This window comes from Populus euphratica, unplaced genomic scaffold (genome assembly GCF_000495115.2).
Source record: "Populus euphratica unplaced genomic scaffold, PopEup_1.0 scaffold82.1, whole genome shotgun sequence".
Taxonomy (NCBI): Eukaryota; Viridiplantae; Streptophyta; class Magnoliopsida; order Malpighiales; family Salicaceae; genus Populus; species Populus euphratica.
In genome coordinates this window covers 201,073-222,311 of record NW_011499961.1, presented here as the reverse complement: position 1 = coordinate 222,311, position 21,239 = coordinate 201,073, and the positions used below count along the sequence as shown (strand labels likewise).

Here is a 21,239-nt window from a genome sequence, read left to right as displayed (position 1 = left end):
TATGTTAAAAACATTGGATTCTAATAAATTTAATGTAATTTTAACTAAATTGCATTACCTTAACTCTAATTGCAAAATTTATAGCAAATTCAATCAAACTCTCAAAATTTAACATTAAAACAGACTTTATAAAAAAATAAACATTATTCCTGATACATTATCAATTGATATTTTTATGCACAATTGCATTAAATCATATGCAAATTCATAGAAAATTAATATAATTCAAAGAAAATGTTAAATTCATCAATAATTCAATGGAACGTGTAATTTATCATAATTCAACTGCATTCATGCTCTATTGCATGAACGAGTATGCTTATTTAACTACATTATTAGTTGACTTCAACAATACACATAAAATCTTCAATTTAGTAACTTAACCTAAATCAACGCAATACATAATTAATTTAATTTATTTTCATGGTCAACTATATCAAATAAACCCTAATTGATTGTATTCTGAACTATTTTATCATTGATTCAACAAACTTTAAATTCATTTTAAATCCTAAATTCAACATAAACAATTATTTAATTTCAACCAGACCAAGTATAATTTAATAATAATGTAGTATGTTTACCTTATTTATAGGACTAGAAAAAGGGTTTGGGCAGCAACAATAATGACAGCGAAGGAAACAATGAATTTTTAATACAAAAACTTGAAATGATGTTTGAAGATTAAGATGAGTTTGATTTTTTATTATTTTAAAAAAAATCAAAGTGATTAATTAGGTTTATTTGGAAAGAAATTAAGGGTGTTAGTGATTTTATTTTACGAGAGAGAAACAATATTGGTATGTTATTGATATTTAATTTATTTATATTTTAATTAATGTTGTGTTCATAAAGCACACATCATCTTAAATTACCATGCTTTAAAAACATAATATATAGTTGATGTTGTGTTTAGAAATATAACATGTAATCATTACATTTCAAAAATATAACCGGGTAAAACTATACCATTTCATTAAAAAAAATTTCATTCCTCAAAATTTTAAATTTATAATGCTATTTCTTTTTTTTTTAAAAAAAAAAACATCACAATTAATTCAAATTATTAGACCTGGCATGTGACCATTTACAAGCCACAATCTCCAATCCACCAACCAACATCTCCTTTGGCCTTCGCCTACCTACCCTACTCCTGTCCTCTCTTCTCTCTCTCTTCAAACTCTTACCATGACTCACCAAACCCACACACTTTCACGAATCTGCACCCCCGCAAACCTCTCTCCCTCTCTAACCCAAACCCGGATCCGCATCCAAACTCATGACTTCCACGGCCAACACCATCTCCCTCTCCCTCTCCACCACCCACAACCCCTCGTCTCTCTCAAAACCCAAGTCCCTCCCCGATTTCTACCTCCGATTCCGTAACCAAAACCCAAAGTTAACCCGGGTCGGAATCTCTGTAACAAACCCGAACAACCGAATTAGAACTTTATCAACAATCCGTGCAAGTACAGCTTCAGTGATGGAAGCGAGTTCGAAAGAGAAATCTTTGCCCACAATAGTGGAAGTTGATTTGGGTAATCGGAGTTACCCGATTTATATTGGATCGGGGCTATTGGATCAACCCGAGTTGCTTCAAAGACATGTCCATGGGAAGAGAGTTCTTGTTGTTACTAACAGTACTGTGGCTCCTTTGTATCTTGATAAAGTTGTTGATGCTCTAACAAGAGGGAATCCTAATGTTTCTGTTGACAGTGTGATTCTACCTGATGGTGAAAAGTACAAGAATATGGTGAGTGTAATTCTTAAGAAACTTAAATAGGCGATTGGATATTGCAAGTAAATTTAAATCTTGTTGCATTGATGTGGACTGAGATTTAGCCGATAGGTAGAAGAAGGTAAAAACAAAAATCTTTTTTTAAAAAACTTTTAAGTACTTATGGTTGAATTCATTGAAATGCAGATGCGCAATGAGTAATTCTACTAGAATGTGTTTGACTGTGATTTAATCTTTTGCTAAGAAGAAAAGGAAAAATTTAATGAATTGGTTTTGAACTTTTGTTCCTGTATGTGTCTACATTTTTTTATGGTAGGTGGGATAAAGTTGAAATGTGTTTGTGTTTGTTTTTGTTTGATAGGAAACGCTTATGAAAGTGTTTGATAAAGCTATTGAGTCAAGGTTGGACAGGAGGTGTACGTTTGTTGCGCTTGGAGGTGGTGTGATTGGTGATATGTGTGGATTTGCAGCGGCATCTTTTCTTCGAGGGGTTAACTTTATTCAGATTCCTACAACTGTTATGGCACAGGTTGGCTTTTAATGTTTTAAGGTGTTTTTTTTTTTAACGGGTTATTTTGGATTGTGATGTGTTAAATGCGGATTACACTTGTTTTATTTTTTTGTTCTGAATTGTTTATTTCTTAGGTGGACTCTTCTGTTGGAGGCAAAACTGGGATTAACCACCCACTCGGGAAGAACTTGATCGGTGCATTTTATCAACCTCAATGTGTGTTGATAGATACTGACACGCTTAATACTTTGCCAGATAGGGAATTGGCATCAGGGCTTGCAGAGGTTATTAAATATGGGCTTATTAGAGATGCAGTGTTTTTTGAGTGGCAGGAGAAGAATATAGCAGCTTTGATGGCAAGGTATTCAATGCTTATCATAGAACATTGATTAGGTTTTGAGACCCCTGCAAGTTGAATTCTTGTGTTTGCACTAACAGGAATAACTTGACATGGAATTCAAACTATTGAGTCTAATTTTTGGTCTTAGGAATGCGTTTAATTAAATCTGAGCTGCCTTAGATATTGACTGTGCACCATCTGGATTGAATTTGATTATCTTTTGAGGTAATTAGAGTAAAAATGTTGCATCTCATGAGGCTTTAGTCTTGCGTGTTTTTATTTTTGGACTTTTCCAACTGCAGGGATCCAAGTGCCATGGCTTATGCCATCAAGCGTTCATGTGAAAATAAGGCTGAGGTTGTATCCTTGGATGAGAAGGAAAGTGGACTAAGGGCAACTTTGAACTTGGGTCACACATTTGGCCATGTAAGTTCTCGCTTGTGCTATTGACACATTTTGTTATTGCATATCTGATGCATGCTTATGTTTATGTTTGTGTGTGTGAGAGAGAGAGTGCATTACTCACATGCTGGGTGATAAGTGTGGTTTGTCAAATTATTAGTTTTGAGTCGTAAAGAAAGTTTCCAAGTTGCTGCATTGGTGTTGATTTGCAGCTCACTTATGAAATTGTGAACCTAATGCTAGACACCCAATCTATCTAGCAAATGTCTCGTTAGACTTTTTTAGTTTGTCCATGTAATAGTACTCTTTTCTCATCCTGTTTATGCTCTTTCTTTTGTGTTTGTGTGTGTTGGTGGGGGCGTGAGGGGTTTACAATCCATCCTTGGATTTAAACTGTAAGTTTTGCTTGTGAGCTTGCTGTCATATAGTGGTTCTCTATTATCATGAACTAGTTCGTTCATGTTGATGGCCAAAAAAGCCCTCACTTTTTAATGGTTTCCTGTGGGCCCCTTTTTTTTTGGCAGGCAATAGAAACAGGATTTGGGTACGGTGGGTGGCTCCATGGAGAAGCTGTAGCAGCTGGCATGGTATTGATTTTGCCTGACTGTTTTCTTATCTTCCACTATTATGCACCAATCTCTACTTCTATTTGCTCATGCTTATCTTGTTTGGGTGCTTGCATTCAGGTCATGGCTGTTGACATGTCATACCGCCTTGGTTGGATTGATGATCTGCTTGTGAAGCGTGTCCACAACATCTTACAACAGGCGAAGCTACCCACTGCTCCGCCAGATACCATCACCGTGGAAATGTTCAAGTCTGTGATGGCGGTGAGGGAGTTAAATGTCACTGTAAGGACAAGTTCAATTTGGTTTCTCTCATCACTAAAGTGTCTGTATTCTTATCCTTTGGCAGGTCGATAAGAAGGTAGCAGATGGGTTGCTAAGGCTAATCCTTTTGAAAGGTTCCCTGGGTAATTGTGTGTTCACCGGTGATTATGATAGGAAGGCACTCGATGAAACACTTCGTGCATTTTGCAAATCATGATTCCCGTTCTCGCTGGGTTCTGGGCCCAGCTGCATATGATTGATGTACCACCAGATGTGACGTGTATTTTAAAGGGCTTGCCTGTATGCTTTACCGTGGTGGCCGTAGACGGCAGACTGACAAGTTGTAATATTAGAAATTTGTCACCAAGCAATAAAGCTGATTCTTATTTTCTTTCCTTTACCTTCTTTTTTGGTCCTCGCCCGGATTAACCACAGAGAAGATCATGCCTTGTATTTAGAAGACTTAAAACGGGCAGCAAGGCTAACCTGCAAGTGAAAACATGAGGTGACTTGAAGGAGGTCAATCAAATTACTTAACCCAGCAAGGTTTTCAATGAAAGTGTTCAAGGAGTGTTAGAAACACCTGGGATGTAAAGAGCTTCAAGCCTTGCTGGTCACTGCGTTTGGTTTGGTGAACCACTGTGGTGTTGACCTGGCACTGGTGACGTCCATGTTAGCGGCCATTAATGAGCAAATGTTGGCGGCCGCTGTAAACTAGTAGTGAACTATCCTTTTGCCATCCTAATGTCGTAACCTCCGTGCATGAATGTCTTCGCAAATCACTTGGTGGATGGGGAATGTTTGACATCAGAAAATTACGTAAAATCCCGTGAAGTCATGCTTCGAGGACTTTGTCACATTAACAAACAAATGAACTCTATAAAAAAAAAAAAACTATTTTACACCTCAATACCAGTTTTAACGAGTTTTTGGTCAAGAATAAAACAATCAATTCAGTGCTATAATCTATAGTGAATTTAGACATATGTACAGATGATTTTCCTCGGGTTTGAGGTTTTTGTAATGTTGAAAGAAATGAAAAGAAAAAAGAATGCAAGTATTTTACAGGGATGGAGTGCCTGCTGTCATCACCTCCTGTTATCTGCAACAAGTTTCAGATAGGGTATCACTACGAGCTACATTTATTCACTAGGCCTGTATCAGTATCCATTTCTCCTCCTCCTCCTCCTCCTCCTCCTCTCTCTCTTCTGTTCTCGAGGCAATCCTTGAAACATTTACAGCGTGACTAGAGACATGCAAGACCTCACGATATTGCGAGGTCATTTTTTTAAAATCATCTTTATTAGATTTTGTGGTAATTAGAATGCATATTTACAGGAATTTCAACCATTTAAATTCTCGAAAAAAATGTATTTTTTAGTCAATTTTTTTTATTCATGCATCTATTTTTTTATTTTGAAAAATAGATTCTATAAGCAGCATGGTTTATTAAATAAAGAGTTATCACTATTAAAATAAACATTTTAAATCATTTAAATTAAAGAGTAAAAAATGTGTTTCTTTCGCCAAAACCCCCTTTTTTATTCATGTATTTTATTTTAATAAAAAAATTGTGTTTTTTTATTAAAAGCATGGTTTTTTAAATAAAACTCATCATTATTTAAGAAGAAACATTCAATCAATATATATATATATATATATATATATATATGTTGATAGTTTCCATGCAATAATATGAAAAAAAAAATAAAAGAATAGTTAATTTTAAAATTTTTTATAAAAATTTACATTGAGAAATAATAAAATAATTTTTTTATTCTTATTGAATATTCATGAGCAACTTTTTTTAAAAATAAAAAATGTATATAATTTTTTTTTTGAAAGTAGTCGCTAATATTATTATAAAAATCTCTCATCTTATTTGAAAAAATATGAGATAATTGGATAATTTTTTTGAATGTTAGTGTATTAATTTTATTTATTATGCAGAGTTCTTGTTTGGCCGGTATGGACCTTAGTTCACCCTCCCTGAATCCATGGAGCCAGAACAGAGCTCTTGTATGGCAGGTAATCTCAAAACCATGTACTTTACTGATTCTTCCTCTCTGTTTTTTTTTTGGACAATGAGATCTACGTTATTATCCGCTAGACTTCTGGCATATAATTGTCTCAGAAATATTCTTTGACCTTGTGATCCAAAGATTGTAATCAACAAATATTCTTTTTTTGTGACTGCAGGGTGGTCGCACAATTCTCGTCTAGCTTGATTACATTCTTACACTACGTATCATCACACAGGCTGGTACTTTTCTCAGATCTCTCCATCTTCTTGACTTATCGTGCTTCCCAATATTTCGATGTCTCGGTTACGCATAGGTTGGTTGCAGAAGGGTGCAAGATTCAAGAAAGCTGTAGTATCTAAAAATGTAAGGAAAACACTACATGGTTGGTAAGGGATGGTGATTGGTGGAGGCCAGGAATAGTTCTTCTGCTTCAAACCTTCTGGCTGTTCATCAACTACATCCTTGGATTCTTCTATGTATGTCAGATGGCGATACCAAATTAAGGGTTCTAGCTTGCATGCAGCATCAAGATCAGGCCTCTGTTTCACAAGCTATAACTTGTCTCTAATGAAACAATGGATCTCTTGCGTTCAATTCTACTCTGAACTAAATTCCTATTTCAAGTACGTGAATGAGTGGATGGTAGGTGAGAAAAATCACTGCTGAAAGCATCAAATTGTTAAAAAAAATTAGAATATAGCAAGGCTGTAGACAGCAGTTAATTAATGAAACAGGAATCACCATGCCTCAAATTGTTTAGGCCTGTGCAAAGCCGAAAGAACACGATTTTCTTGCTATTGCTTGCGGTACAGTTACCATCAGTGTAACTAATTCCACAAGCACCAGATAAGATGGATTGGCATAGCTTGCAAAGCCTCCACAATTTCTTTGCGGCCGGTTTCACGTCATCTACAATTGTGCCCATCACAGTATGGTCAAAGAAATGAATGTGAAAGAACAGAAGGTTGTCCTAAAATGGGAGAGATCTTGTTTTCTCTCTCTTAAAATATAGTGAAATTAAACTCAATGAAGCAGAATGAATTAAGCAGCAAATAGGAGAGGCGTAAGAGCACATGTCGGAGATGTTGACAAGTTTTTCATTGTTGTTTGCTAATACTGGCGATTGGGATCATAACTAAAGTCAATAACTGAAATTCGGAATTGGCGGGGCAGTGATTTTCTCATTTAGTTGGTACAAAAGTAGAAGGTGAAGTTAAAAAAGAAATTATTAAAGCCATTGTTGGCATTTTGCTTACGCATCCCGGTCATCTAAATTAAGAGATTATGAATAATTTTCATCGGTGATGATATATTTCAAAAGGGTTGGGAATGGCCCTCGGTTTTGTGGACCACAAGAAGAGGAATGATGCTACTCAAACCACCTGAAAATGAAGACTTGTGGTTCTTGAAGGACTCCTGCACAACTGCTCTAACAAAGCAATTTGGTGAAAACTGAAAATGACAAAGAGTATCAGTTGTGATGAAGTAGGTTAAGAGGCTGGATAACTCTTAGTGATAATATATACAATTAAACTGTTCATGTCATTAACTGCCACACACTTAAGCCAATTTTAGTCTTGAATCCACCAACTCTCTCTCAATAAAGAAAAAGCTATTACAAGACGCCTAATTGATAATGTAACTGTCAAGATTCATGCATCGCAGACTCGAACTGTCAGAAACATGTGTCCCGTTACAAGACGCCTAATTGATAAACTCACTCTGGTTGAGATTAAGATGTTGATTTTATCACTAACGAACGCTGTATCGGGTTATGCAGAAAGTCTGTGGCCACATCAACATAAAAAAAAAAAAAAAGAAAGAAAGAAAAAGAAAGAGAGAGATTATGAGTTGAGGGATAGGACTATTAGGAAGTATAGGATCGAAGGAATCTCAAAAATTGAGAAATTACTACATGTATCCTCGAAAGTGGGTGGTGTAAGGACACCATACATTATCTTTTATATTATTATTGCAGGGAGCAAGTAATCAGAAGTATATCGTACATAGTTTCTTAAGGGGGTGATATTGATAAAAAAAAGAAAAAAGCGAAGTAGTTAATGTCCGAAATTAATTCCATTCTATTATTTCTTCATGTAATGAGTGGCATACCTTACGTACGAGGATAGGTAAGAGAGAGTTCCGTTTTTTAATGCGTATTTTTCTAAGGAGAAAAGGAAAGGAATGCACCGAAAGAATCGGGAGGACAGGTTTTTGTTTGTTTTTTGTAGCATTTGTTGAGTTGGCCAAGATTTTGGTTTATCTCCTCCTCCTCCTCCTCGCCTTCTCAACTTATGAACGCTTCAACTGCATAATTTCTCGGCCACCTAAACATTCCCTCTCATATCACTTTTTTCTCCCTTGTCTTTTGGTAACCCATCCATCCATCAAAACAAAAGAAAAGCTCTTTCGGTCTCTTCATTTCATCTTCTTGTACGTGTTTTGGTTTTACGCTTTTGGGTTTCTTTCTTCTTCTTAATGAACTGATGGTGATGGCGTGGAGGTGCTGGGATTTGTGTGTGTGATCAGGAGGAAGAGGGTGTTTTGTCCTCAGGTGGTGAAGATCTGAGGCTTTTGCTTCTCTTTTAAAGATATTTTAAGATTTTCCATAATCAATCAAAAAAGAAAGAGAAATGAGTGCATCAAGGTTTATAAAGTGTGTGACGGTAGGAGATGGAGCTGTTGGTAAAACTTGTCTCTTGATTTCATACACCAGCAACACCTTCCCTACGGTAATTCAAATCCCCCCTTTCTATTTCTCTGTGTCTTTTGTGTCTCTCTCTTCTTCTTTTTTAATTTCTGTGAAAAATTGGGATGTGGGTTCTTGAGTTCTGGTGGAAATGATAAATGGGTTTCGTTTTGTTTCTATTTTCATTGTAAGTGTGATGCTGAATTGGGATGTGGGTTTTCTGAATTTTGGTGGAATGGAATCCATTTCATTTCCATTTAAGGGTAATGTTTTGATTCATTTTGCTGATGAACAATCATGGGAGATTAAGATCACTGTAGTGTTGCTGCTCTGTTTCCAATAATGGATTGATCAAAGCTGGATCTTCTAAAAAAGGTGTTATGATTATTATTATGGAAGTTTTGATTTGTCAATAAAGAAATGGGGTTATCTATCCAAATTATTCTTCTTATTTTTCTTCTCCATTTCACGTGGCACAAAATTCTGTTCTTTTGGTTTTATTTTCATGGGATTCAATCAAACCCTTTGCAAGTGGGTATTATTGAATGTAATGCAATTGCCGTATTTTCTCTGCGTTGTTGTGATAAACAGGATTATGTGCCAACGGTTTTTGACAATTTCAGTGCAAATGTGGTCGTCAATGGTGCTACTGTTAACCTGGGGTTGTGGGATACAGCTGGTAAATCTGCATAGATCTTCGTGTATTTTCGTGTACTTTGTGTGTTTCTTACCCCTATTTTTTTATGTGTGTTTATGCTGGGACCTGACTTCGTTTTTTGTTGTATCAGGGCAAGAGGATTATAATAGATTAAGACCATTGAGTTATCGCGGGGCAGATGTTTTCATACTGGCATTCTCTCTCATTAGCAAGGCCAGTTACGAAAATGTTTCTAAGAAGGTTGGAAATTAGATGACACAAGATGCTGTCTTTTTTTCTTTTTTCCAATCATAGATAAACTATTCCTAGTGATTTAAAAAAAAAAAAAAAACATGCTGATGATTTCACACTTGACTTCATTTCCAGTGGATTCCAGAGTTGAAGCATTATGCACCTGGTGTCCCAATAGTTCTTGTTGGAACAAAACTTGGTATATTTTCTTCTCTAATGGGATTTCTGCAGCTGTTTGCTACCTTTTGAGCATCGTCTCAAGTATAGTTAATAGAAGCTTTTATTGTCTATTGTGCATGATTGCCTGTAATATTGTTTAAGTTGCTGTTCAGTAAGTTCATTACTCAATATCCAATGATTGTTGTCTGCAGCAACATGTGTCATTAGAAACTCTATATGGAAAAGGATTTACTTTTGACATGCGATTTGATTTTCTATCCTCTCACTTTCTATGGGTGGATGATACTTAGAGTTCTGCTTTATGCAATTTGCTTCATGATCAATGGTCGCAACTTGATTTTGTAAAAACTTTTCACGAGTATGTAATGGGCATGAGTGAATAAATGGATGGGTGTTACTCTACTAAGGGGGGAAGAAGTCAGTTGTCAAGCTGCATATCTTTCTTATTGTCCCATAATTTTGCTAATTTCTGTGTCTTTCTTTTCTATTCTTTCATATGAGCCTGTATTTCCTTCGACAAAGAGTCATTAATTTGTGATTTGCCATGAGGTAGTCTATCTTTAATTTGTGATTTTCATTCCTTGCAAATTTGTTTTTCATGGAACATTTTCTGAATATAAATCAGAAGTGTATTTCTCAAGTTAGCCCTAACTTTTTTTTCTGGTTTTTAATGAGCCAGATCTTCGGGATGATAAGCAGTTCTTCATTGACCACCCAGGTGCCGTACCTATTACTACAGCTCAGGTAAAAATCTGACTGATTGTTCGTTTGCTGCCATTTTGAGCATTTACATGAATTGTTGTCCTCCCTATTTTTTTAAAGAAAAGCAAACAAATTCTTCCTATAACCACCCAACAATTAATGTTGTTGTCTTCGAATATCTAAAAGGGAGAGGAGCTGAGGAAGCTGATTGGTGCACCTGCTTATATTGAATGCAGTTCAAAAACACAGCAGGTGTAAATATTTTCCTGCAGAAATTGTCTTCTAAATTAAATTATAAGGGAGTTTAAATTCGGTTATCTTGCGGGTGCAGAATGTGAAGGCAGTTTTCGACGCAGCCATCAGAGTCGTCCTTCAACCTCCCAAGCAAAAGAAAAAGAAGAGCAAAGCACAAAAGGCCTGTTCTATATTGTGATTGTAATAGGTGTGAGGAGCCTCTGTGCTACCCATGTTCCTTTCCCCACTTCCATTGCTCTCTCTCTGATAAGCTTAATTTATTGTCTTTCCTGACAGTAATTAGGATCTATGAAGCATCAGGTGGTTTGGTATTGGTTTTTTGGATTATTATGAATCTCTAATTGTTGAATTGAATTACATGATCGCGCACCTCCTGTTCTTTACTCCTGGTTTCGATGTGTTGTGTATTAAAAGATCGGAACATCCCAACTAGGAAGATAACATTGCCGCACTTGGATTCTATCCATAACTGTGTTGCCGTATGAGCTTGGTTATGCTGTATTACCAATCTTGCTTTGGTTTATTATCACATCACGTGCTTGTTTCTGGTAAAAATCTATTCCTGTCATCCATATAAGCAGTGCTCGCAACCTTTTACTTGGATGTTGAATAGTAATCAGAAACATCCTCAAGCGAGTGAAAATAGGGGGGGATGGAGCTGGCTAGGCAACGACACGGTTGCTTTGGTCAATTGGGAAATAAAACATGCATAAAAACCCATGCTGTCTGCAAACAAGTGCAGCTGAGCCAGAAGGGAAAGGATATGATGAAAGGGTGGATATAAACCCATCCATCTATTTGGGAAGGATATCATGGAAGTCAAGACTGCTGAAGTGGATGATACTTTGGGTTTCCTTCCATTGTTCCGATCAAGAATTTATCAAAATCCATCCCTCCTCATGACCTCCGATAGAAGGCATTTTTAAGAAAGCGCTTATGGATGGAAGTAGTAAATCTCATGCATCAAGGCCCCTTCACCGCCTACAATTCCTAGGTTATTTGTTGCAGATTTGTAGCTTGAATTATCTTGCTACTCTTAATGAGGAAACTGAAGGCCGAAACAATAGCAGGAAATACCAAGAGCAGCTGCTCAGACTCTTGCATTGCCTTGCAAATTGCAATAGAAAGATCTAGCTAGGTTATAACTTGGTCAAGTTCATGCCTGAACCAGGCTTTTAGCTAAAGAGGAGAAGAAAATAGGCTGCAGCTCGGATGTGGAAAGCAAATGAAACTTTTAGAACTCAAAACTGTCCGCTACACTTTTTTTTCTTTTGGGGGAGTGGGGAGTCTATAATCAGGCATCCGTTCCCCATCTTATTCTCAATGAAATCAAACAATATCCAGAAGGAGGTCCAAGGATGTTTACTCTGCGTTCTTAATCATGGAATGCTTATTAGCAAAAATGTAACTAAACGGACAGGTCATGCAGCTCTGTAAAGATGACGGTGCCATTCACCAAAACCTGAAAAAAAATTGAAAGGGTTGACTTTGTGCTAAAGAGTCAATTTCATTGACAATCAATAAATATCAGCAGGTTATAAGCACACATGGTGTCAACATTGAACTGGCGTTAGACGCATCAAGCTCCCCAGACCACCAGGAATGCCAGATAACGCAGCTCACTCCACAAAAATATCAACAGCAGTCACCTTCAAACCAATAACATGGAAAGTTGTCCGTGGCATCCGGTCATTGTTTCACACCTTGATGGCCTCATATTTTTCACTAATTGCACCACCTTTCTGTTTCTGGAACTGAAGGTATCTAAGCGTGCTGGCTAAGAATGCATCAGCAGCAGGATCTGGTGGACTGTTGTCACTTTGCATCTCAGTTGTAATCAATTCAATCAGGCTCTGGATTGCAGCCACTGTGATTTGTGGGTTTCCCTTCTCGTAGAAGTAAAGATACCTTCATGTAGAAGAAAGGTTGGCATTTCCATTATCAAAGATCATAAGATAAATTACAGAGAAGCAAATTAAATGAGTTGATTGGAGTAGAAGAATTACTTATTCAGAATCTCAACAAAGAGCAACACTGATCCAGTGTTACCCCGCGCCGCGTTGGACATTTGTTGAGCAGCATTTGCAATACGCAAAGCACGCTTCAGGCAAATCAGAACCCTGGTTCAAAATAAGTAGATAGATAGAGAGCAAATTAATCACAAGCCATTAGGAAAAAGATTTAAAATGCACTCAGAAGCAGCCCACTACTCAAGTTAAATACAGCCAAAATACTTCCTCTCCTACTGTATACTACAATAGCATGCAACCAGCCTGTCCAAGGCAACATCATGACAACATACATAATAGACTATTGATGTCCCCTTAATCACTATTGGACTTTACCAAATACTAAAAGCGAGGCACTCACCTCTCTCCATCTTTCATGTTATCCTGATCGTCAACCCAGAATAGATGTGCACACCCATAAACAGCTCTACACTGATCAGGCTTCTTTAAAAGCTTAGCCGAATACTGCTCAAGCAAGTTATCATATCAGCATCTTCACACAAATAGCTTCAAAAATGTGATTTGAAAAACTTTAATTATAGCAAAACAATGCTATAGGATTTACCCCCGTGGCCTTGTGGGTTAAAGTATCCCTATTCTCTACACCAAAAACATGCATCCTCTGAAGGGTGCCTATTATTAAATGCAGTGCCGTCACCTGTGCTTTTGAATCCTGTTGCAGCAAATATGCACGAGAAAAAACATGACTGATTTTGCAACTTTAAATAAAGCAATATAAAGGTTGAATATAGATGTGAATCAAATAAACTCACTGAGACTTCTTCCTCGTATAGAATATATGCTTGGGTGAAAAATTCATATGCAACAGGCTCTAGATCACAGTCATTGGCAGCCTGCTTGATTAGAAATCAAAAGTAATAAGTAAGAGAGGCAGCTTCATCAAACGGTCCTTGAGAGTATTTAAAATACCAAGCAAATTGCAGTGCCAAGTTCATGTACCTCAGCACACTGCAAGTACAATCGTAATGCCAATTCAGGTGCTGGAACAATTGACAGAGCCTCAATCGTCTGTAAGAGAATGGATTACATCGTCAACTATTCTAATAAATGATCATTTAACCAAATCTATGTACATGATAGACAACTTTCAATGAAGCGCTACCTGATTCAAGAGCTGGAAAATTTTCTTAGGTGAAGTTGATGAATCATCTCCAAAAGGGTTTTCCTCCTGATCTTGGCTGCTGCCTTGAAGTCTCCTTACCAACTGTACACCACAAACAGAAGGCTGAGAATAAGTTGGGAATCCAAATTGGCATTCGTAGAAAAAGATAGGGCGACCATCAATTTCTGGATACTGGAAAAGGGATTAAAGCATGATTCACGTGATGTGACCAGCAATTATTCATGTCAGATGCCAAATCAGATGAACAATGACATTCTCATTCCAGAATGTGCAGCAGCAATTTTGCCAACTTCAAGGTTGTTAGCATTGGGCAAAAGCAAACCTTGAGAGACAAAAAAACAAGTGGGGGAACTGTGAAGGGTAAGCGCTTTGGTCCTCCTGTCATGATATGCTTCTTCACCGTACATATGATCTGCAATTTAGGACGGATATAATATATAAAAGAAGTTCAAAACCACAATACAAAATTAGGCGGAAATCATTCTACCGATTAAACACCACCCACAATTTGCTTCAGTAAAATAAAATAGGTGCTAGCCATTTTACTCTTGAAAAAAGCTGACATGAAGATTTTGAAACGAACATGTACCTGAAACATTTCCTCTTGATCATCATTGTACAGCATCTGAATAAGACGTGCAACAGAATTCTGCTCCTCTTTGAAATCATCTTCATCAACCTAAAGATAAAGGAACAAAACAATAATCACATTACACAATTCAAAGGCTTAGTTTCATGAGCATATTAGAGGAGAACAGGTAAATACTGTTAACTGGATGGCAATAAGAAACAATCATAGCATATGTGGTTATCAGCACTAGAAGTTTGATTTTTCTTAAAACTTCTGCAGCACAAATTTCATAACATGAAAAGTGAAGTAATTTCAAATAACCTCTTCTTCAGCCCCATCCAGATCCTTGATAAGCCCTGTCATTAATTCAAATAACGCCTCAACCTACAGAATAAAATTAAACTAAGATTCAGTATTCAGAGCATGTTAGAAAGATTAGCATGCACAAGGGACAGGACCATACCTTGTCAGCAGTAGAGATGCGTGTGTTATTTTTCATAATACTTTGAATTATAACAGTTGCCATAATTTTATTTGTCTCAATATCAAGGTATTCCATTACACGAGGATAGTTTGAAAGCTTCAATGCAGTGACAATGTCATTATATTTCTCTAATGGAGCACTCAAAAGAGCAACAATTTGTTTTGTGGCTTTGCTGTCGTTAAGCTTTCCTTTGCCAGATAGTTTCTTCACACATGCTCCCTGAATAACAAACAAAAGAATCAGCTCACCCGTCAAAATATACAGCAGAACAAAATAATATAAATAGTTTCTTGTTTTAATAAATTAGTTATAAGAGAATCAACCTGTTTCGCTTAATTGGAATTTCAATGCACGTGATCTTTCTTAATTTCTTTGATGAAATTACTCATTGACTATTTCTGCAAGCCAAAATCACTGCTGAAGACTGCCCAAAGAGGACAGCAGAGTATAAATTTTAGAAACCTTTCATGCATAAAAATCTGTGTCCCAACCAGTCATGATTTTCCCTGTCAAATTTAATTTCTTACAGTGCTTAACAGATCTCTTTTCAAATTACTAGGAAAACAAATCCTGCCTTCTCTTGGGTCAAGTAAAAAATTCATCCCAGTTAGAAAGCAAGGCCCATTATATGATGTTACATAGCGCGTGTATAGTTAGTTCAATGCATCTTTAACTACTTTCTGAAGGCATAACCAGAAAAACAAAATAGGACAAAACAGAAATGTTAAGTGGTTATATCTCTAATTGGTATATGATAAAATCAATTTTACAAAACCATGATGTAAATTGCAATGTAGAAGCATTTTAGGGAGTCATATATACCAGCACTTGATCAGCATAATCCAGCCGGTCAGGGTGAACATGGAGAGTAAATGTAAGAAGAGATGAATATAGAGTTACAGCTCCAAAAATTGGCATATCAACTTGTGCTTCTATCACCTGCATCAACACATTTGTATTACTATATTTCAATTGTTTTAGCATACGCTATGTAGACTAATCACTGTAACTTAACACATGGTGTCAAAACAAATATAAGCAAGTATTGTCATTTTGAAAGGCAACATCAAAATCTCCCCAAATTTGTAGAGATTTCGAAATGGGAAACTTTTAAAACAGCACTTCAACAATGATAAGCACAGAGACAGAGCATTGTAGAATCCTGTACTCTTCTCAAAAAATGAAGTTACCAAATTCTGCTCCTTTTTCTGGTCTAGCAATCTAAAAGGGCTGGTAGACTAGATTTACCTTTCCTATGGCATTGTTCAATTTGGAGAAGGCTTCTACTTGCAAGAATTCAGGTAAAACTTCTGCGCTTGATGCAGCGTAATTTGATAGCCTCTCCATCAATCTAGATAACACTGTCTTGATGTCAACAGATGGCTGAGGGACACAAGTTGGAAATAAAGAAGCAGTTTTAATTGTTTCATTTAAGCATATATATCAAAGGAGGAGACTAACAAGCTAACATGTGACCATGTCAAATAGAAACAATGAGTACAAAATTACACACCTGAAGTTGGGGGCAAGCACCCAACAATATCTCAAGAGTTTGCAAATGATATTCATCAGGGAAGACTTGAATTATGCAATCCATCAGATAGAACTGTGCGATTTCATCTTTACAATTGACAACCTATCAAAACCATTGAAAAAGAGGGTTCAGTTTAGGATAGTTGGCAAGCATGCATCCCATCCACGAGCTCAAAATACAAGATTTTATCAAAGTGAAAAGGTCAGGCCTGTTCAAGAACTCTGGGAAGCACTGTATCTTTGTACATGTCAAGGTCAACACCTTCTATCTGGCTGAGGACATGCAGGTTCTTGCCAACCTAATAACATATGAGGGGAACAAATGCTAAGCTTTTTAAAACTGCAACCACATACTTCACAAAGTTGTATTGCAGTGAAATTAACCATTTACAGGTCACGGGCATTACAAGATCACGCAGCTCGCTCCTTTCTTTCTCCCGCTTCTCCTTTTCCCGGGCAGGTCCCTGCAGACCAGAAAGCCCGATACCAAGCCTCAACTCATGATCAGCTAAGAGTATGAATGATTCATAAGCACTATAAGACCTGCATGACCAGAAATCATGCCCTCATGATACATTTTACCTTTATGACATGCAAGCATTGCACATGCATGCTGAACATGAGAGCAGGTAGTCACATATATTTCAACCAACCTGATGTTGCATTCGCACCCATAGCTTGTTCATCTCAGTGAAATTTTGCAGAACAAATTCCACAGCATCCACAACCGTGTCAGCATCTCTGCAGGGGTTCAGGAAGCAACTCATTTAGTCAGTTCCAATACCAATCCACCAACAGGATCATGGGGAAACAACAGAACTGACAAGAATACTTTCCATCAGCTTATGGTCAGTAACTTGAATTAAAGTGTTTGGATGCCACCATTATAAGAGCAAACAAAAGACTTATATAGCTATTCATTTTGTATAATCTCAATGCAAGTAAAGATGGATGCATAGTTCATTGAGGATCTGGTCACCCTGGCTCCAGCCATCACCTCAGATGGGCAGATCCACTTTCAAGTATTAGCCATGACCTGATCAAAGTCAAGCCCAACCAGCCACAATGGTCTCCAGACCACCAAATTTGCTCTCTATAACCACATAAATAAATGCCTTTATCCTAAAATTAAATAGAACCCATAGCGATCATATCATATCCTTACCCTTCATACTCTGAACCGATATCAGGTAATTTATCCCTACTGACTTGAGAAAGGTAACTCCTTAAGAAGAGGCCACGTACAGGATGCTGAATGCCGCGACACATTTCAACAAGATCTTTAAGAACATCTTTTGCTGGAGCTTCTTTAGATTTAATATATACAGATCCTACAGTACATAGGAGATACCTGGAAGGACAAAAGATTGCAGTAAAGCAAAAAAAATGCATACACAAACACTGATAATTTACGTGACTGACTGACATCTCTATAGTGAGAGCAGAAATGAAAAAAAAAGAATCCTTGCAGCAGACTCCAAATAGCTTGGCAGAGTTCATTAAAAAGAGGACAATCTGGTATGATCAAAGATACTCATTGCTAGCAGAAACCAATAAGCACTCAGACACAAAAAGAGAAATTATGAAGTTACAATTGAGAAGCTTCATTGTCATTTTCAGTAAACATTTTCAGTCTTCTAAGTTCTCACTTGCAAAATATATCTGCTACTTTCATGTTGAAACTTACAAAATACATTTTCAACTTCAAAAATATCAGACACGCAAACTAAAGAAACAGCACAGGCAGAACAAATAGTCTTCATCTAAAGATATCAATTTAGTTGTTAAAGACTTAAAGGAATTGCATAATTTTCTGCTTAAGGACTTCCCCTCCTAACTAAATCAATAAATAACTACATCAGGCAAATCTATCAAATTATAGTTCTCAAGTATTTTCACATTGTGGGGAAGCTATTAATGAGTTTGTTGTTGGCTAATATACTCATTAATGGAGGATAACAGAATAAACCTTAAAGGCATCGAGGAACCTATTAAAAACGCATAACCCTCTAGTTTGAAATTCATGTTTGCATGACACCAATGTATCGAGCACATACTAGCAACAAGCTACCACTGAAACTCCTTGACTTGATGTTTAAACTGCATCGCTTCTCTCTGATAGTTTAAGCAACAGATTCAATTCTCTCTGATAGTTTAAGCAACATATTCAATTTAAACAGCGTAAATTTAGCAAGTAACATCTGAAACCCTTAGCTTTCAATGACAGCTCATCAATCAAAAACTAACCAAAAATACAAAAGCAGACCAATTGTGACATTGACACTTACAATCTCGGCAAGATGTTACCAGCATGTTGCACAAGTTCATACAAATCAATAATTGAACACCCACGCCGCGCCTCTTCTTTAAAAAACATCTCCAGCTTCCTCAATTCATCAAATGCTCTCATATCTAAGGAAGTCAATAACAAAAACACACAAATCACGCACAGTTTCTCTCGTTTCCAATCCTTGGAAAATAGATCTCAAGATCTTGAAGGTTTGAATTGCTTACATAATTCATAATACTTATGAGGAGAAAGCTTCGAAGTCCGTAACTCCGATAACATCTGCGCTGAGTACTTCAAAGCATCTCTTAAATTATTCGAATCCTGAACCAAAATTCAACAGTTAATTCACTCAATTGCACCCTATTTTAGACTAATTTAATCAATTTCTCTCAGGTTTTCTCGATAAACAAACATGTATGTGACAAGTTAGGGTTTTACCAGAGCGCGATGCATGTAAAAAGCGTTTTGTTGAAGGCCAGCGATCCCTGCCGCTAACCATTTCTCTTCGTTTTCCACTCCGTCTGCGATCATTTTCTTTTCTCTCTCCAAAAAACTCTCTCTCTCTAAAACGACCTTTATAAATTTTATTGAGGTTGCGTTTTGACTCCTCAAGTCTCAACCGACTGTCAAGTATTTCATTTTTTCGTATTTTGGATCTGCGACATCTCTTTAGGTACACGTTTGTTACTGCTAATGGAATCTAAACCGTCCTTTCTTGAAAGATAAGATCAACGGCTGATGATTCTCCACGTCATTTAAATATTTTCAACAGAGAAACTCATTTAGTCCCTATTATAATATGTGTCGATTGGGTACCGTACTTCTCCGTACAACTCTCAATCTAGTCCTTTTGTTTGAAGTTTGTCAGTTTTTCTTCTTGTTCCACTTTTGTGTGACTTTCATTGATTTTATCTAAAATAAATTGTTATTCTTAATGTATTTTATATTAATATATTTTACATGAAAAGTGTATTATTTTGGTATATATGAAAAATAATGCTAAAAGGAAAAACTGTATGATATAGTGAAAAAAATATTTTCATCTAGAAATTATTTTTATTTAATTCAACTTTGTTTTTACTTTTATTAAAAATATTTTTAGTTGATCAATTTTTTTCAAAGTGAGTAAAACATTAGAAGGTGAAGAAAATATTTCACAAAGGTAAATTTTGCATTCAATAAACATAAACATAGCTTAAGGTAATGGACATATATAAGATAGAAAAATATCATTTTTGGTTAATGGAGATGAGGACAAAATTCAAAATTATATCTGTCTCAGGGATCAAAATGAAAAACTTTATGTCTCAATTTTTAGGGGGCATGTGGGACAAAGAGAAAGGTGAAAATTTTAAATTTTTTTTTTATGTTATCCTTGTTAATTTTTTTATAAAAAAAAAATCAAACTCCTCCTTTACTGAACAATCTTGGGTATTGATTATGTATAAATATTTTGTACCATTAGATTTTCTTAACAAATGAATAAATAAATAAATTTAAAAATATAAATATTTATAGAAAAGAAAGAAACTTGCCAAAAATTCATATACATGGAAATTCATAACCATGTTATCTTTGGAATATGACGAATTAAATTTTTAGATCTAAAAGGTGTGTATTTAAATTTTATGTTGATTTTTTTGTTTATTAATGATTTTTTAGCTCAGATTTATGGCTATAAAGCCTATAGAATTGTTTAGATGTGTATTTTGATGAAAACAATGAGAAATTGAAGTTTTTTAACAATTTTACAGAAGCATGCTGAAATTCAATGCAAACACCCTAAAATATGATGGTAACACAGAAGAAAATGTTTTTGTCGTAACCCTGAATTTTCATGCTAGGGCTTGGCTTCAAGCCCCATAATTTTTATTTTATTTTTCTTCTGTTTATTATTTTCTAATTTTTTTTTAATAGTTGCTATTTTTATTTTGTCTTTTTTTTTTATTTTTTATTATTTATCTTATTCAAAGAAAATAAAATAAATATTATTTTTTTATGTTTTTTATGAGATTTTCTTAAACAATTATAATACATGACTTGTTTTTGTAATCTTTTAATCTGTGTTTATATACTATTATATTATATTAAAGAAAATTATTCAATGAAAATAAGTATAAATTTATTATGTATTTTTTCATGATTGAATTCAATGAAATATTATTAGGATACACAAAAACAAAAAAAACCTATATAATATATACAATTTTATTTAACAAAGCTTCATATTAATGTTTTAATTATGGAATAAAAAACAGTGTTTATAAAAATAATATACCATTTATTTATGGTTGTGGTTGCTTTACAAAATATTTTTTATTTAAAAATATATTAAAATAATATTTTTTAATTTTTAAAAATTATTTTTATATCAGCACATCAAAATAATTTAGAATACTAAAAAATATTAATTTTAAATAAAAAATAAAATAATTTTAAATTTTTTAAAAAACACTTTTAAAATATAAAAATAACAAAACCTAAACTAATTTGGTTCTCCCACGTTGCACTGCAAGACAAAGTATTTCTTTCTCGATTCAAAAAAGCATGTTGGCGTTGTTAACTTTTTTTCCATTAAAAATTATTGACTACAAACTAAAAAGTTTATACATATATTCCATAAAATTAATTAAAAATTATATATACCA

The 21,239-nt window shown here is 35.4% G+C and overlaps 3 protein-coding genes across 3 annotated transcripts; 2 read left to right on the top strand and 1 right to left on the bottom strand.

The window, feature by feature from the left end:
* Positions 1-1,113: 1,113 nt before the first annotated feature.
* Positions 1,114-4,221, top strand: LOC105138695 (3-dehydroquinate synthase). Its single transcript, XM_011044862.1, has 7 exons — positions 1,114-1,753; positions 2,100-2,267; positions 2,384-2,610; positions 2,892-3,015; positions 3,516-3,578; positions 3,678-3,821; positions 3,907-4,221. Exons 1-7 carry the CDS (start codon positions 1,280-1,282, stop codon positions 4,036-4,038), a joined length of 1,332 nt encoding a protein of 443 aa, XP_011043164.1. The 5' UTR covers positions 1,114-1,279; the 3' UTR covers positions 4,039-4,221.
* Positions 4,222-7,763: 3,542 nt separating this feature from the next.
* On the top strand, positions 7,764-11,064 carry LOC105138694 (rac-like GTP-binding protein RHO1). Its single transcript, XM_011044861.1, has 7 exons — positions 7,764-8,577; positions 9,126-9,213; positions 9,323-9,432; positions 9,559-9,622; positions 10,283-10,347; positions 10,492-10,557; positions 10,637-11,064. The coding sequence occupies exons 1-7, from the start codon at positions 8,479-8,481 to the stop codon at positions 10,736-10,738; spliced, it is 594 nt and encodes a 197-aa protein (XP_011043163.1). The 5' UTR covers positions 7,764-8,478; the 3' UTR covers positions 10,739-11,064.
* Positions 11,065-11,851: 787 nt separating this feature from the next.
* Positions 11,852-19,253, bottom strand: LOC105138693 (vacuolar protein sorting-associated protein 35A). The gene is made up of 21 exons (XM_011044860.1): positions 19,030-19,253; positions 18,816-18,912; positions 18,590-18,713; positions 17,467-17,652; positions 16,955-17,042; positions 16,709-16,765; positions 16,511-16,600; positions 16,282-16,404; positions 16,017-16,151; positions 15,591-15,707; positions 14,748-14,987; positions 14,606-14,668; positions 14,303-14,392; positions 14,036-14,125; positions 13,693-13,794; positions 13,530-13,598; positions 13,343-13,423; positions 13,135-13,242; positions 12,931-13,034; positions 12,567-12,680; positions 11,852-12,468 (listed from the first exon to the last, which is right to left on the bottom strand). The coding sequence occupies exons 1-21, from the start codon at positions 19,120-19,122 to the stop codon at positions 12,258-12,260; spliced, it is 2,382 nt and encodes a 793-aa protein (XP_011043162.1). The 5' UTR covers positions 19,123-19,253; the 3' UTR covers positions 11,852-12,257.
* Between the last annotated feature and the right edge of the window lie 1,986 nt (positions 19,254-21,239).